An 18290-nucleotide genomic window follows, 5' to 3' on the forward strand; every position below is an offset into this window, starting at 1 on the left:
CCCTATGACTCCTTTAAATACACTGGATATCTTTGACTTGACAGTTATTCTCCCCACACCCCCGTCAATTAATACTTTAATCAGTTGGCAGTTTTCTTTGTTTATTCATATTAACATTCACATTAAATCTTATTCACAAGCCTTATTCAAAACCTCTCTTATTCACCTTAAGCCAGGCCTAAATTTCTAAATGCAGCGTGCCCAGCCAGCAGTCACTGTTTTGTAGTAATTTTGTAGAGCTGCCAGTGTTTAATTGTTTCTGGCAATGACGACTGCCTTTTTTAGGTTTTCTCAGCATTTGGATTATACTTTTTTCCTTTTTCTTTTTTCTTTTGAAACTGGCATTTTAAAGCAGCATTCTTCACAACACATTAGTGTAATGCATTTTGAGTAGGACCAAATCCATTCTCACTACTGCTGAAGTTTGACTGCTAGACCACTTGAAATCAGCATGCAACAAAAAGGTTTTAGACATAAATAAACCCCTAGATTTAGACATATAAATAGATAAACCCCTAAATATCCACATCCTTGCAATAACAAAACCAGAACAAATCTGATGTGTAGAACAGTATACTACAAACAGATTCAGTAAGAAAAAGGTTTTACATTCATAGGACTATTTCTCATGGTTTATGAGGAAAATGAAGGGTAACTCACTTGAACATGTTAGTTTGATGGACATGTAGTCTCTGCCACAGTCCTTCTTATAGTGACAGCGTAGCCAGTTTAAGATGCAGAGTCCATTACCACACTGTAGTTCCTCTTTTTTACAAGGTAGAATGGTCTGCTCATCTGCAAGGAGAAGAGAGAATGGATGACTCTGTGTAACAAGCACCTCCTTCCTCAGCAACTGCCACAGACCTCCTGAAAGTCAATCGTACTGCTTTTGAAAGCCCTAAGAGGATGAAAACACTCTCTCTTTTTTTGTCAGCTATCGAAAAGGTCTGAGACTCAAACAAATACTTTGTATACTGTTGTTGTTGATTATTTAAATAGTGGTAAAATATACCAGAGAAATCACTAGAGTAACGTCTTTCAGAAGCACCTGGCCTCCCGAGTCACTTACATGCTTTAAAGAGCAAAACAAAACAATCCGTCTTTGCCTCAGCTTAATACACAAAATAGATGAATGAAAAAAAAAAAAAAATAAAGGTATTTGCTGTCTTGTATAATAATCCTGAAGGACTGGATTAAGGGCTTTTTAGCTGTGGATATAAATTTCTCGTGATTCCTTTCCAGATTGACAGTCGAGCATAGGAACTCAGTCTGGTAGAGTGGGAAGCGGGTTTTGAATAAACCCTTGGGCCAGTTGATGGAGATGATCATTCAGGTCTGGTTTGCAGAGGCATTAAAGACTCTATAGCCGGCTCTGCAGCTATGTGCGTTCTGCCACATCTTTGACTGGTGGCGGAGTTGAAAGAATGAAGCCACTTTGCAGGACTAGCGCTGATTCTTGGGGGCTGAGCGAAAAACTGAATCACACGCCTCTGCCTGGAGAGGGGAAAGTGTAATTTTGTCTTATCCCTTGATAGTGTGCTAACACTCCTGTTATCTTTATACATACACACTTGCATGAACATTTATTTCCTGCTAAAGGAGAGGTGATGCCAGTCTATTCCCGTAACTTAAGAAAAGCAGTTTAAGGCCTTGCCTTCACCCTTGCAAAGTATATTTGGGCTTCAGCAGAAGAATTGGGGGGAGTGTTGTCAGCGCTTATCGTATCTCAACAGGATCACCCTTTCCAAGTCCAAAAGCTTTGAGTGCATGTTAGAGGTGGAAGTGGGCATTGCACTTGTGCAGTTTGTGTTTAGCTTTGACTGACTACTCAAAATAGTTGTTTTGTTTGATGTTCATAAATATTTAAACAGCAGCTACCTGATACAAAATTCAAAAGAGCAGGGATATTTGTATGCAAGGAAAAATATATGTCTTCTTTTGACATATTAACTGTGCAATGCAAAATATTGGCCAAAATATACTGGCCATACCACACAAAACACGTTGAGCAAATCTTCGAGAAAAGAACTTATGTAAAACATATTCCAGTTTGTTAAGTTGAAATCTATTCATATACTGTGAAGAATAAATAAATTCATGGAGATCAGGAAATCTGAAAGTTATCCAGGAAAAGAGGAAAAAAGAAGCCACATCCCCCCGCCCCCCCAAATGTGTTTTTTCACATTTTGCCAGTTGTGTTATTGAAAGTAGGCTTGTATTGATGGCAGATAAAGAGAAAACATATTTTCTGACAAGCACATCTGAGTGCTTAAGCAAATGCACTGATATCATTTAGTTGCACAGTTTTGTAGAGCCTTCAAACAACGGGAAACAAAAGTAGAATAGAGAAAAAGTCCTGTTCATTAGTGACAGAATAAAAAGTATTTGAAGTCTGACAAGGAAGACCTGTGTGCAGAAAAACTCCTCAGAAATTACCCTTAGGTACAAGCGCTGCATTCAAGTTGCTTTATATGTCCAACCTGAAAACATTCAAAACACAAGCAAATAAAAATTAAAGCCCAGCTTGAAAAACTCTAGCTCTTGAAAGCAAAGGCACAGAGGGCCATTGTCAGCACCCAACAAAACACAGGCATTCTGACTAAATCAGGTTTTTCTTTGCTCTGTAATATTTTAAATTTGGAGCCTTTGTGTCAGCCTTCATAGCTGCAAAATCATGCAGTTGGGAGTAATTGTTCACGATTTCCAATTCTCTACACAGCTGCTCCAGTGGAAAATGTCAGTATTCCGAAATGCATTTATAAATATCAACAGCCTTGACAACAAACTGTTACAGTAAATCTTAGATTGTATGCTTTTATTCCTGTACCTGGCAGCTCTGCAATCTACAGGCCAATAATCAGATCATATTGTTTCATACTTTTAGCACATCTTGGAGAACATTTCCCAAATAGCTACTGTATTTGTGGTAAGCATCTAAGACAATCTTTGGGTAAAATGGAATAGAATTCCCAGCAATTTAAGGCTGTATGGATTCTTGTCTGTTTTTTAAAGTGTTAAATTATTATAGAAGAAGCTATGCTATAACTAATATGTTTGACCAAATGTAGTCATTGTGGAAATGGGAACAACTTTGTTAACTTTAGATTGTTATTATAAACTTCAAAAAGGAATTCACTTGCAAAAAATGATGCCAATGAAAAAAAATACTATAATATATTATCAAATTTATTAGAGTAATTGGTCCAAGTTTGTGTCTCACATACACATATCTATCTTCTGTAAAGTCTATTTAGTTCATAATCTAATTTGAAGTTGCTGTAATTATTTTAGGCCTCTCTGAACTTGCTCCAATCTACACCGGTTCATATCTTTCCCATTAATTATTTCTGTTTCTACTAGTTTAATACAATTCTCCCTGATCACTGGCTACAATTTTACCACTTTTGGGTGTAAGAAACTTTTCCACAGTTCCTGCAACATGAAATTCCTATCTCCTCACTGCTGTGGTGACTCTACTTTGAAGGTTGCTTAAAGATAAATGTCTCTTCTCCTTCATCCAGGAAGTAATTCTATACTTTCTGTTTCTGGTAGTTGTTGTTGAACTGTGTAGGCCACTTGGGGATGCAGTCTGTATGAAGATGTTAGAAAAACAGTGCAATGTTTTATTATCTTAAGGGGAGAATGGCTAAGATTGTAACCTATAAGAAACAATATAAGCAGATGCAATACTTTGGACTGCAAAGCAGGGGCAGGGGCGGGGAGGATAGTTAAAAAAGTGTGTGCAAATCTATCCCATAAAGCTACATTTCCCATATATAGCAAGAGCAAAAGATTTCTTTTGTTGATCCAGATAATGCAAATCTTCCATCTGTCCCAAGGGAAAGTGCAAAATACCTGATAAACATTTTTCAGTATTCATGTTTTTAAGCACTTTTTTGAGGAAGAAACTGAGGCGCAGGCCTAAGGTCATCCAGCAGTCAGGGATAGAGATGGGCATAAAAGAGAATTAAACGAGTGTCAGAAATTGCTGTGGCATGATAATGCTAATGATTTGATCTTGGTGCTGATGGAACAAGTCACAATGACATCCAAGTTCCACGTGGTCAGTTCCACCTGTCTTTTGAATCTTTACGGCAAAAAACATGACACCTGCAAATCCAGTAAGAAGTAGTGGACTGATCTGGTTTATCTTTTATGTCATCTGATACTACAAATTTATGTCCCTTCCTAGATATTGTAGTTCTGTCCTCTAGCATATAATCTTTTGCATGTTTATATTAACCTATTTTTCTTTTTTTCTCTTGGCTTGCAGTAGCTAGAGGCATCACTGGAAAAGAGCTTTCAGGTAGACACTGTCTTGCAGAACTCAGTAGTTTATTACTCTTGTTTTAAAATCTAATTCAGCATCTGTATGTTGAGCTACAGGCAAGAATCCCACAGTCCTGTTGTCTGGCTTGTGCAGCAGGTCAGACTAGTTGCTTTAGCCTTCAAATCTATTTAAATATTCTTACCTTAAACAGGAAATTATTAAATGTTAGTGTAAGATGGGAATGGTTACATTATAAAAAGCAATATAGATATTCACTCAGCACAAAGCTACTCTACAGCAATATAATATCTTCCTGCTTATTTCACATTCAGACAATAGGTCTTACTCTATCCTTTTACTGCTGTTGTCTCTAAAGAGGGATTTGCTTGATATAATTTTACAACATCCTCAGTCATACTCTTTGATTTAATATGTTACTGGGTCTTACTAGCCAATGTTTGTGTGAATACAGAAAAACGACAATGAATATAAACTTAAAACACTCAGCATAAAATACTATATCTTAACATGCAGTGTGAATGAATTCATATTCTGAAATGCGTTTTATTTCTGATACATAGGAACGAGAAGTAGAATAGGCGTAATGAAAAGTTCTCTGATGAGTACAAATGTGTTGTGCTCCAGAGAAGTGGATTGCTTCCTGATGGGCCTCACTCACTCCTGAGTGAGGTGTCACTCAGAAAACATCCGTATCGGATCCCTATTGATGGTTTTATTCTGGTAGTGGTAACACTTAGAAGGACTTCAAATTCTGGAGTGCCTTAGCAGTTCTGACTGGATAAAAATGCTAGCACACTATGAATTAGGATGATCACCCACCTCAGATAGGCTGCTCTGTTTCTTTGCTGCTGTAATGCCATAAAGCTACAGTAGATATTCCAGTTTATATCAACAGAGGATCTGGTCTCTCATGATTTAAACATAACCATGAAGTATGTAAGAAAGGCCTACCAGTATTGATTCCAATACTCATTTTATTTCTTTAAATTTAGCAAGTGCTGCCTGTATTTCGCAAAGGAGTGATGTCTGTCTATTAAGCAACTGAAAAATATGTTAAGATCCTTCTGATTTGGAACAATTTAATGATTTGTGGGAAAATGCATTACTTTCCAAAATGATATTTTATATCAATAGAGGCTAGCATAAAGTATTTTTTCTTTACTCTACACTTTTGCCTTGAGGTACAGTTGATTATGAAAACAATTTTTGCTACAGATGACAGAGAGCTAAAAAAAAGTTTCTCTTGGAGAACTGTCCCTCAGTCCTAATCCCACCTGTTCCAAACCTAACTGTACCAAGCAATGGATTGCTGATTTTTCTTAGTATTTGTGTTCTAAATCAATACAAATTTGTATTAATTTATGAAGTGGAAATTTTTAATTTAAGAACATTGAAATGATCGCATCAAATTCAGGTTAAGGAGTAATATTAGGTAACTGTAATGCATAAAATTAGTCCAGAAGTTGAAAATGAACCTGCACCATTAAAATACATGTAACAATTTATAGCCAATTTTTTATTTTCCTTTGTTAGTATTACCACAAAAAATGTTTTATTCAAATGACTATGCAAGTATATGGTGGTTATACACTTCTAACATCAACCACTGAGTGCTAATGCACTGATCATCCGCCAGCAGAAACTATTCTGTACAACGTCACCATCAGCACTTTACAAAATCAGAGTCTTCATTCTGGCCTGAAGGCTGACTTTGAAACCTTCGCAGCCTGCTGTGGGAAGATAGTCCTGGTGAAGGAGGATCCTTCATAGGATGATTTAAGATAGAAATGATTTAAAACTCTGAGCTTGGTGAGAGGATGAGAGAATAAGCAACATCCAGGACATCTTAGTTTGATGCTTAATGCTCTACTGCGCTTATATTATGTAGATAAGCACGACACAGAAACCTGTACAAGATGCACTATAAGGAAGAGAGATTCTTAGCCCTCTGGTAATTTCTTGTGCCCCTCAATTTCTTAGAGTTTTGTGTTGATGGCAACCAAGGACATTTACAGTAACCTTAAATCAGAGGACAGACACAAGATGTCATTTCTATACTGTTAAGGTACTGTAATACCAACTTCCCCGCCACCTTCTTCAGCTTTACCATGCTGTTCTTGGCGGTATGTGTGGATCGTCGTTTTATATGTTTGAAAATCTGGAAAAAAGTTCTTATTTCTACTTCTGTAGATGCTCCAACACTCTTGAAACATTATCTTAGGTTTCTAAGCTTTGGGGAAATTTTCTAATTATCAGCTTGCTTCATTCAGTAGAAGCATTTTTTAATGGAAGCACAGAAATGTAGCTCTGAATAAAGCTTTTTTGCAGAATTTCATATGCATTTGTGTCAGGTTGGTTGCAAAAGCATACAGTTTCCACTAATATACCTATCTAGAATCATGCTGTTAAAACAAAAGTGGCTGTATATACTTTTCGATTGCTCATTCTCCTTTAAATTGTCCTGTAAATTTTTTTTTTTTAAGTTCATCATCAAAAGGTACTGTAATATGAAACAACAAGACCTTTGTTGTTGCTTTGATTTTCTGCTCTCCCTATACACCGTGACAGTTTGGTTGGGGACTGATGCTAAGTGATGTACCATACAGCATGTACCCCAGCACACAATAGCGTGAATATATCATAACTGCTTTTTCATTCTTCTATTATTGACTGTCTTCATATCCTTTCTAAAGGAACATCTGATTTCACAAACGTGCTTAGTATGAGGAGCTTGATTATTAGCGTAGTTTAATACACATGTCAAATGATGCATAAAAGTCATCTCAAAAAGCTACTCTTTGTTGCTCTTCTTTGCGGACTGTATTCTTTCCCAGCACGAAGTTCCAGGCCAAAGGAGGAATAACTCTGGATTCATATTCCCCTCCTGATGTGTCTTTGAAATACCGTTATAATTACAATACTGAAAGCCTAGATATTGTTGGTCTACTTGTCACCGTGGCATCTGCAATAAACCAGGAGTGTTAAGTTGTCATTTAGAGCTGTTACAGTATATTTGAGTCTGCAGGGTTTTTACATTTGGTTGCTGGACAGGAACTGATGATAGCATAGTAGGTAGCCTAATCATTGCACCTTTAGAGGCATGTTTCAGGGCAGTACCTAAGAAGACAACAAGGAAAAACAGACAACAAGGAAAAACAGTTTACAAATTCCTAACAACTTTGTATCTATGCCATTCTTCTGCATTGGGTTTTCTATGACCTGCTTCTTTCTTAATCAAGTCTTATATTTCCTTCAAGCTGTTTAAGCTAGTGACTGCCTTGCACGCTGTGTTTGGCCACTGTGAATGGCCATTGTGCACCTCTGTAGTTTAAGTTGTAAATAATTACAAATGGAGATTTAGTCCAAATTATTGAACTCTGCTGATGAGCAAAGAGGAGAAAGCTAAGTGTAGATTAGAAGCAAAGTTCACTATGAGGTCTTTGGCCTAGTAAGAACTAGTCTTCAAACTGCGACTAAATAGCTGGCAATCTGCTGGATGCTCTGTCATGTACTATATTAGCTGTCTCTGAGGATCTGGGATCTGATTTTTTATAGCTCATCTTTTTGTATAGCTCATCTTGATTCCTTGTTGTAGAAGTCCCTGATTTAACTTTGACAGTAAGTGAGGGCTTGTTCAATGTTTAAAAATTGGAAGCAACCAATTTAAGTCTATTAAAGGACTTAAAATGAACCTCAGAAAGCTGTTCTACTGACTGAATTGGTTAGCTTTCTCATGTAAAATATGCCATTTCGATATATCTCTTGGGTTCCCCAGTGAAAGGGAGTACCATATTTATGATCTAACTAGAGAAATATTACAGCCCAGCTGTAGTTACTTTTCTGTCCTAAATTTAGTGGTAACTGAAATTGAGGACAAGCGTAACATCAGAATATCATCTAAATCAGGTCTGAGCCTGAAGGACAACTGGTTGTCTGTAGATAATTGACTCAGCTACAGAAAAAATCATGTAAAAAAAATAAAAGTAGAATAAATGTTCCAGGAATTGTCTTGTGGCACTTATGTACAGCCAGTGAGGCTGGTGAGCTGTTCCAGCAGCGGTGGTGGAATTCATACCACGAGGGGAAACGCGTTCATTGAGAAGGAATGGAAGGGGCGATATGAATAATGCCATGTCCCGCTGTGGGATTTCCAGGGAACATGAGATACCATACTACTAAAACTTGCCTGGCCTCTGTACTGACATCCCCAGCACTTCTCCCATTCAGTTCATTTATACATGTCTGTGTTAAAAGCAGCTAAAAAATATAGAGCAGATGGATGTAAAAAACTGAAAGGGAATAAAGACAATGAGAAGGAAATGTTTCTTCTCATTCTTCTCATTTTTTCAGGAAAGGGAAGGAAAAGGGAGACAAGCAAAGAATTAAAAATTTCCTGTCAAATCTCTGGAGCTGGAGTTCTGTGCAATAAGATGTGCAAAAATTAATTTTACTTTTCCTACATAGCGAAACAGATTGAAAAACAGATTTACTGAGAATAATACACCACACAGCTCCGAACTGTATTTCTTCTTGTGTCCTAGAACATTCTGGAGAGAAAGGTGTGCACACATATGACTTAAAACTTGTATTTTTGCTCTCACTCTTTGTTTTCAGAGTTTCTTTAACTTTTCTTTTTTCTTTCTCTGGTTACTCTTTTACCTCCTCTGGCCTCTTACTCACTTTTCTCCATCCAGTCTGCCTGCTCTGATCATCCCCAGCCCCTCCTACCTCTTGCAGGGCTCGAAACTCAGCAAGAGACACCCTGTTTGCTCTTTGTGGGCATGGTGTGGGGTTAGTGTGGGAGGGCAGGCTTTCCTCCAGCTGCAGGCAGTGATCTGCTACCCTAACACTGATGGAAAGGCGTGGGGCTGGACAAAGACGGGGAAAAAAAAATGCTACAAGAGAAAACAGCTAGTGCTGTGTTTTGTCAAGCAATGGACAGATACTAATCTGGGAGCCAGGAAAGCCTGGCTTTCTCCTTAAGTTGCCACATGATCTAAAACTATTCATTTCTCTGCCACACTGTTTCCGTTCCCACCTTTTGTCTTATCGAGGCACCTGCAGTTTGGAAGGACAAGGCCAGTTTCTTATATAGGGCATAGCGTGATAGAGTTTAAGTCTTATGTGGGTCCTCTAAGTGCAGCTGGTACTGGTAGTAATAATCATATAACAATTGTGCGACTAATTTAAAATAAAATTAGGATTAAGAAAAACTGTAACTATCAGATGCTTTCAATCAGAGCTGTTTCTCTTAAGCCATGAAACTAAAAAAGATTAATTGCAAACTGGAGAGATTCAAAGGCCGAAAATTATAAGATTGCACATATATCACTATTTCTTTATATATTTTTAATGAAGATAGAAAACAATTGCGGAAACCAAAATCCTCATTTTAATGACAGAAGTAAAGGGATTAGCATGTATACAAGTAAAAACAGCAATTAAAAGATAACAGACTTAAAATGAAAAAGGCCCAGGAAAGACATTGTCACAGAAGCAAGATATGCATTAATAGACAGTGCTGAAGCGGCTTTGGCTGGAATGCCCTCAAGCAAATGCATCTCCACAATGATCTTTTAAGACTGTAGGTGTCTTACTGTCCTACAATGTCATTATTTTAAAAAATGGTCTGAGGGATTTCAGGAAGTTGTAGCAAGATATATATATATATAAAGTCTTGGAGCTAAATTCACTATTTGCATAAATGCTGTCAAAGCCAGCTGAATTGCTTCCCTTTGCCAGCTTCGAACTTGAGGCCAGATTTTCAAAACATCTGAACTTGAGGCCAAATTTTCAAAGCATCAGATAGAGGCTTTACGTAGGATTTACACTAGCTCATAATCGGTCAGATGTCTATCTCTCAAGATATCTTTGCATAAAGGCATCTGGACATCTATTGCATTTTTAGGTGCTTGGATATCTAGCTTAAGTACAATCGTTATACAATAATGAAATGATAGACTGAAAGAGTGAATAGTGCTCAGCACCTCTAAAGCATATCTCCCTTCCTTCTCTTTTCTCTGGGAGGTTTCTCAGTCTTATTTCTTGTTAAATCAGTTTGATGAGATCCCCTTCAAAACTAAAGCATCATTCCTGCTTATTTGCTAGGGAACAGGGGTGGACTCTGTTCTGTTTTTATATAATGGTTGCACAAGAATGAATTCTGATCCTATTATTCTCTCTGCTACTAAAAAAAAAAAAAAAAAAAAAAAAAAGGATGGGAGGCAGGATTGGGGAGAAATTGATGAAATTAAAGCATTAAGTAAGTAGTTACAGTGGAAATGAATGATTTGGAGTTGTCAGCCTACATTGTCATAAATGAAGATGAGAAATTGTCAGGCTTGGTGAGAAATTGATACCTTCCTAGTGCAGGTTCTAGTCTAATATAAATTAAAAGGTGAAAAAATCATTCTTGATTTGAATAACTGAGATGATCTGGAGCCATCATAAAATAGATTGATGGCAGAAAGATACTGAGCAGGATACAACTTATTAGGGGAGAAGAACAAAGGACTGTGAAGTGTAGTTCTGGGGGCATTTGAACATCCTTGATTTCTGCACATTTGGAGTCATTAGAGCCTGAAGTGCAGTATGGAAAACTGTAGGCAGATATGGGACACCTTTAAGGAAGGAAAGATAGGAGGCTCCACTTTGGTGCCTTCAGAAAACATCCACACTTTGAGAAAAGAATCAGTGAAGGAAAATAAAGAGCAGATTACTCTGGGGATTAAACTTTGCTGTGCACTTGGAGAAAGGAGAGTGATTAGCATGTCTGCGCCCCTGACTGCCTGGCATCACTGCTTTACAGGCTTGCTAGCTTTCTGCTGTTAGAGAAAGGAAAGGCTGGAAATGGTGTTTCCATCACTGACACTTCTCAAGGCATCCCACAAGGGCAGGGAAATATATTGTACAGGGTCTAGAAGGCTTGGTGCACATATACCAATCTATCTCTTAAACTTCCTGGAATACTTCCTGGAATAAAGTACTCTCTCTCCAGGTCAACAGCTTCACAGCTCACAGCAAAGCTGTCAGGCATAGATTTGAAGCTCTTTCTGTATGTCTCAAATCTGTTGCAGCCAACAGAACCACCATAAGACATGCACTGACCCATCGTCACCTAGTTATTTCACCTATTTGTGCTGAGGCACTGGGCTCCACCTGTGCACAAGACTATGTAGTCGTGCTCCTTGACTACTGGCCTCTGGACCACTGTATTAAACCAGCTGAGTTTGGAGTCCATTCTGGGGAAAAGGCAGGATATGCCATCAAGAACAAAAGCTACAAAATCCCTAGCCTGTAGCAGTAGAGAGAGTGATTTCACTGTGTGCAGAACGATTTCCTTATTTATGAGTAAAAGCGCGCTGCGCCTTCCACTGTCTTCCTGGGGCCTCGGCATACAGCTGGCAGTGCTGTAGTCTGTGACAACACAGCTGGGAGCCAGCCGGGCTGGCCGGGTGCGAGCTGACTGCGGAGGGGCAGCATCCGGCATGGCGAGCCAAGGGCCTGTGGGATGCAGGAGCGGGATTCTCTGCAGCTTTCTCAGTAGCAAGTACGTCCCTCTGCCTGGCTAGGTCTGTTTTCATACAGCACGGGCAGAGAGCCATAGTAGGAATGTTTCTGTTCCTTCTTGCATTTTGTGAGATAATTCTGTTTAGTAAGACTAAGTGTGTAAAATCTATAAAGGGTATAACACAGGTGCCTTAACTCTGAATTTTAAAACAGCCTGCATCCTTTCTGTATTTATTTTTCCTGATTCATGCATCCAAATGAACATTTTACCTGCCTAGACATTCCTTGTGGTCTTAGACATAACAGCTGAGACATAATATTGTTTAATATGGTTATCATAAATTTTCAGTAATATTTTAGTTACATAAATAACTATACAGCTATGTAATAGTTATAAAATAACTCTCTTCTTATAATAGCTGATAGGTATTGTCAGTCTGAAGAACTAATCAAAAAATTGGCTGATTTGTTTGCTTAACATACTTTTCTTCAGAGACAAACCTCAGAACTCCTGAGGAAGCGTTGGAGCAGCCAGTGGCATGAAAGAAGAAAAAGCATTTGGGTAGATCCATTTGTCTGCCTTTCTACTTCTCTGACAGTTTTGGCCACTGTTCATTAAAGTATTACAAGCTGTGGCCGAGGTTCATGACTGTTGATGAATGATGATTTACACTTACTGTCATCAACATTTTCTAGAGATAATTTTGACTTTTCACTTTAAAAAATCATGTTCTGACCAACACCTAAAAACCCTTTGCAGTGAAAATCTGATGTTTCTCTTGGAAAGAAACTTCTAAAGAAACAAAATTAATTCTAAATTTTATTTTCAATCAGAAAGTTCCATTAAACACTGGAATTGTCAATCCTCTTGGATATTGTGTAGTTGAAGTCACACAGTTTCATTCCTGAATATTAGCTTTGCTTGGGCTTGGCCTGTGTCATTTTACCTCTTTCCTCTCTACTAGAGGCATAGCAGAGACTTTGTACAAGAAGAGCTGCAATCCTGCTCCTGGACCTTTGCACTTGCTTAAGAAATTCAGTGTTGGGAAAGTTAACTGGTCTAAGAAGTGGTCTAGTACATAGTAACAGCCTGGGATAACACCAGCCTCTCTCCATCTTCACAATAAAAGCATAGTGCAAGCTACAGTTTGTTTTTGGCTAATGTCCATCTGTAATTGTATTAATACTATCTATTATTGTCAGTTTAATAATTTAACAATTCATAATCCAATCATTACAGTAATTAAACATGATACCCTGTATATAGGAGGCCAAAACACTGGTCCTGGTCCCACTGCACTCAGTTAAGACCAAAGTAAAAGGAAAATATTGTCTTAAGAACACTTTATTGTGAAGACAAGCAGGCACCCATCTGGAAACGAGGGCAACACTCAGACCGCTCTGAATGATCCTGGGTGCAACCGTTCCATTACAAAACTCTGCTAATGTACAGTTAGTGCAATACCAAGTTCTCTTGCCGTGAAAGAACAGTCTCTCTGGGGGGAGCAACGGAAGGGAAAAATCTCAGCTCAAGGGTCAAGGAACGTGAAAGTGAAGGATGCACAGAAAACTGTGTTATTCTGATATGACTTCCCAAACTAAACAGATACTGACTGCATGTGTAATGAAGTGCTACAAAGCCGAAATGTGATTTCATATATAACAGAAAAGCAATAGTTCTGCTGAGAAATAATCTAAACAGTTTTTTACAATGTTGACCTCTAACAACATAAGCAAGCACAGTACCAGTATTTCTTGCCATGTTTACAGGCAATATGCTAATAAATGAGTAGACTGTCAAATGTAGCTACACTAATGTAAGTTTCTGCAATTTCCTGTCACTTTTAAGTTGTTATCTTATATTTTTTAGGACTTAGGTGATGGCAATTGGTCATATATTAGGTAACCAGAGACTGAACAACTTTTGCTTAGCAGCTGCTAGTTTTGCACTTGCTTTTGAGCCCAACTTTAACACAGTTTTGCTAGGAGCTTAAGGTATGACCAGACAATCTGAAAAACAACAATTTGCACTTACTTGGTTTTGGAATGTAACCAGCTTTATGGACCAAACTTTGCTCTTAGTTACCATCTGCAGCAGGTTTAGTTGCTACAAATACTGTTAACAGAAATGGTCTTGGCACTATGAATAATTTCTCCCAGCTAGTAGATCATGGTGGCAAACATTAAGCTTGATAATATTTCTAGTCTATGAATGATAGTAGCTGCTTGACTTTGCAGTTTCTTTATGTATGTAGCAATGTAAATGAGAGAATTATTTGCCTGTTCTTTCTTTAAACTTCACATTTTAATCATAGGACTTCTTGTGTATGATGGGCATCTTAGGTTGAAAGTTTTGTTAGAGAAGGAGTAATCTAGTTACAACATTTCAGCATGACTTTTCTTGAGATGCAGCACTTGCTCTGAGAGTTAACCTGGTAGTTTAATTTTTGTGTGTGTATTTTTATCATTACGCATTTTTTTATCTAAAAGGTCAGACATGCCAGTCTGGTCTCCTGCATACATGTAGTTTTCCTCTGAAATGAATAGGGCCAGTGATACAGGCAGAACTGGCTCCTATAATGTTACATTTCCCTTCTAAAATACTTTCATATAATAACTACAAAAATCAGTAATAAAGAGGGAGTAGAAGGAAGTAAAATGTCAGGAATTGTTGTTTATTTCAAGGATTGGAAGTAATTTTTAGCTACATTTGTTTCACTAGTAAGTGCCAAAATGATACAAATTTTGACTGATGGCAATGTGCTCAATTTGTAAATCAGTTTTAGAAGCTATGTGCTAATTTGTTGTTGTGGGAGAAAATGTTGAAGAGGAGGAATTTTTTTTTTATTTAAGAAAGGTTGAAGTACTTGTACCTGCAAGCAAATTTTATGATGCTCAGTTTCAAGCAATTCTCACTGATTTCAGTGAGTTTTGTATATATAAAGACCACAAGGTTGAGTCCAGTTTGGTTAACTCCATTGTTTTCTTAGTCAGGGAGCTGTTTGCTTTTTAATGGATGGGTGTCCTTATCTGCTAGAGGACTTTAAATATAATATTCCTACAGCTGTACATGACTGCAAGGCATGCCATTAAAGCAGTTAAAAAAAAAAAAAAGACTACTTACAGAGATTGGAATAATTGCTGCCTATTCCAATAGCGATGGAGCTTCCAGAGATGAGAGGAAGATGGAAGAAAAGAACTAAGGAGGGAAAAATGGAAAGAAAAGGTCCTTAACAGCAGTTTGTTTTTGTTGTGGAGCCAGATGTCAGCTGAAGACACACTGTGTTGTTGACATGCACCCACTCTCTGGGGCAGGATTGCATGTTTCAGGCTGTGAATATACGCACAGATGTAGACTGAATGGGGGTAGATAAAATAAGTCATTGCTTCATACTTCCAGGAATCACTCCAGCTTAGGAAATGATATTGGATATGACTTTAATGCCTCTCAGATGCAAAAAGCCATGTATAAACAACAATGTGTTATATAAATATGCTAATTATTGTTGTTAAGTCATTCACCAGACTCTGAAATAGGCACCTACCATTGTAAAGCAAAATAACTGTTTCCTAATTTGTTTAAGAGCATCTTGAATACATTAGGCATGTGCGTGTCAAATTGGGTTGGAATAAATTTATTCTAAAATTTGATACACGACTCCCCCAATGCATTTAAGCCTTAATATTTATAACTTGCACTTCAAAGGCTTATATTTACAGGCAACAAAATCCACACAAGTAAAATGTGTCCTAAATAACAAAATGTTTAGACTCCCTTAAAAAAAAGGCTTGTTTGCTCATACAGTTACAAAATACGACCCCGGATATTTAGTTGGATGTAATGCGGCATTTGTACAACGTTTTGGTTACATTTTATTTACACCAAATCAAGCACGCTGCCCTCGGTGCCGCCGTAGCGCGGGGCGCAGCCGCCGCCGCCGCGGGGATACCGTGCCGGCGGCCCCTCGGCCGCCCCCGCCGCTCCTCTGCCTGCCCTGGGGTTCCCCCCCCCCAGATTTCGCGCTTGCCCTCCCCAAGCCGCGCGGCCCCCGGGCAGCTCGCCGGGGCGGCGCGGCGCGATAGGGGATTGCGCCCTTTGGGGGTCCTTTTCCCCCCTCTCCCTGGGGCGGGGTTGCTCAGTAACAAAGTTTCCACGGAAATCCTCCCTGCCGCTCGCTCGCAGCCGCCGCCGCCGCCGCCGCCCGCCCCGGGGCCGGGACCCGCCGGGCGCCGGCCCGGGCCGCCGCCCCCTCCCCGCCGCCGCCGCCGCCGCCGCGAGGGGGCCCGGCGCGCTGCCGCCGCCGCCGCCGCCGCCTTACCCCAGCCCGCGCGGGCCGCCGTCGTCTCCATGCGCCTCCGCCGCGGCGGCAGCGGGCGGCGAGTCGGGCGCAGCCGCCGCCTCCTGCTGCGCGCGGGGCCGGAGCGGCGGCGGCCGGCCGGAGCCGAGGGCGGGGGAGGCGGGCGACCTCCGCCCCGCGGGCCGGCGGCGGGCGGCGGCCGGGGCCCTGCCCTGCCCTGCCCTGCCCTGCCCTGCCCTGCCCTGCCCTGCCCGCCCCGCGGCGGCGGCGGCGGCGGGGCCGCTCGCAGGGTGCTGGGGGCCGGCCCGGGCCGGAGGGCGCCCTTTCCCCCCGCTCTGCGCCCCCCCCGCGGCGGCCCTTCCCCTCCCGCTTGCCTTCCCGGGGAAGGGGGGTGTTGCAGGCGCCGCGGGGATTTGCTGCTCGGATAAGGAGCTGCAGGCGGATAATGGCTCCTGGAAAGCCGAGTGCAGCCTGGCTCTTCGGCTGGAAGGGGGGGACTGCCTGGGAATCAGCCGGCACGGCCGGACGGGATTACTGGAGTGGTGCGGGGGAAATAATGCCGCGTGGCTGGATGGGGTCCAGGAGAAGAATTTAGTCCAAGTAAGAGCTAAAACCACAAAGGAGAGTAAAATCCCCTCATTACCAGAGATCTTAGAAACGTTTCTCTTTGAAAATGATGACCTACTGCTACAGACAGAGAAAACAGGGCTGCAATAGCTACTAGAGCATATGAACTTTAATAACTGGTCATGTCCACGTCTAATAAAAGCATGTTATTAGTTGCTTAGGTAATGAGTACAAGAAACATGGCCCTTTTGGCATGTCCTCTCAGCAGTTTGGATTGCTTTAGGAACCCAGTTGTACCGGCTCTTTCTTTCTCCCCTGCACGCACGTTAGCCTGCAGGCACTCGCACCAGCTAGCTAGCAGAGCAGTCCCGCGGATCCTGCCTGTGGTAAGGGAAACGGCCTGGGCGCTCCAGGAGTGTACAGGCGGCACCAGCCAGTGGATGATTTTGTAACCATCTCATATTGGAACAACTGCCATCAGTACTTGGGCTGCTTAATTTCTCCTTGGTTTAGTAGCAATGGTTTCAGAGTTGTAATGGGGCTATGGTTGATATTAAGCTTGGAAACTCTCAGGTCTTCCTTTCTGTAAAAATAGTTTGCTGCTGACATTGATGACACTTTTTTTTTCTTTTTCTTTCCCCCCCCATCCCAGCAGGCATTAAGCGTATCTAAGGCTGTTGAAATTAAGTTTTACCGGAAATTGGCAAGTATATGTCACTATGTCTCAGTGGTGCTTGCACTTTTTGTCAAAATTATAGGAACGTATTTCTTAACACATCTCTACCCTATAATCCACTCAAAGTACTGCCCATCGACACATCAGAACCCATCCGAATATTTCATCCTTCACAGACTCCTTCTCTACCACTAAATAAATGGAAACTGTATGGCTTCATTTTAAGGCCGTTCATTGTTCAGCTGTGCATATGTAGATTCACACCTTCACACCACTGGAAATGCAGCTGCTGATTTCCCCGGTGCTGTGTTGTGCGTGTCCTCTCTTGCCCGTGTTCTGCATGTGGAGACTTGCGTATGCATGTAAGAGTGTATTTAACAATAGTAAAATATTTTCTCCAATTTAAATTTGAAGAATTCCTAATACTTAGGGCTTATCCAAGTTTTGATGATGACATCTTTCACAAATGGCATGTTTCATATTTAGCCCTAATATCAGTATTAACTTTTTTTCTGACAGAGTAAGAGTTTCGTGTGATTGCAATGTCTGCGTTTAGATACCTAAATAAGCTGACAAACTCTTAAAAATATAGAGGATTCAGTAAATGAGTTTGAATTCACGGGAAACAGCTTACAGTTCGGCACTTCTGAGCGTAGCTTTAAACTCATTTCTGTGACAGTCTTGTCCTTTATATATAGTAGGGATTGTGGCTACTTCTGAGACAGAGCACACTGCTTTCTAGGTCAGACAACACAGTGTACAATATGATTTATTCAAGCCTGAAGAAACATCTTCATAGTTAACAACTTTCTTAGTGCTCATCAGTACTCAGCATGCTCATTGTGAACCTACCGTGTTGTAAATTTTGCTCCTCTCGCTAATTTCCGAATGTGCCTTTAATGAGCATGAAGATTGGGCAGTTTTTTGCTCTATTATCCCATATGTTTTT

At 40.3% G+C, this 18290-nt stretch overlaps 1 protein-coding gene across 2 annotated transcripts in view; it reads right to left on the reverse strand.

Annotated features, from left to right (window-relative positions):
• BEAN1 (brain expressed associated with NEDD4 1) overlaps positions 1-16475 on the reverse strand; it is a 73532-nt gene extending 57057 nt beyond the window's left edge. Inside the window, exons 1-3 of one of the 2 annotated variants that reach the window (XM_064519715.1) lie at positions 16120-16475; positions 14925-14999; positions 661-795 (exon numbers count right to left, since the gene is read on the reverse strand). In XM_064519715.1, coding sequence (XP_064375785.1) covers positions 661-795; positions 14925-14999; positions 16120-16150 — 241 coding nt within the window. In that variant the 5' untranslated portion in view covers positions 16151-16475. The remainder of the gene's footprint in view (positions 1-660; positions 796-14924; positions 15000-16119) is intronic. The other variant, XM_064519716.1, reaches the window with a different exon arrangement.
• Between the last annotated feature and the right edge of the window lie 1815 nt (positions 16476-18290).

This window comes from Dromaius novaehollandiae, chromosome 13, assembly GCF_036370855.1.
Source record: "Dromaius novaehollandiae isolate bDroNov1 chromosome 13, bDroNov1.hap1, whole genome shotgun sequence".
In the NCBI taxonomy this organism is placed as follows: Eukaryota; Metazoa; Chordata; class Aves; order Casuariiformes; family Dromaiidae; genus Dromaius; species Dromaius novaehollandiae.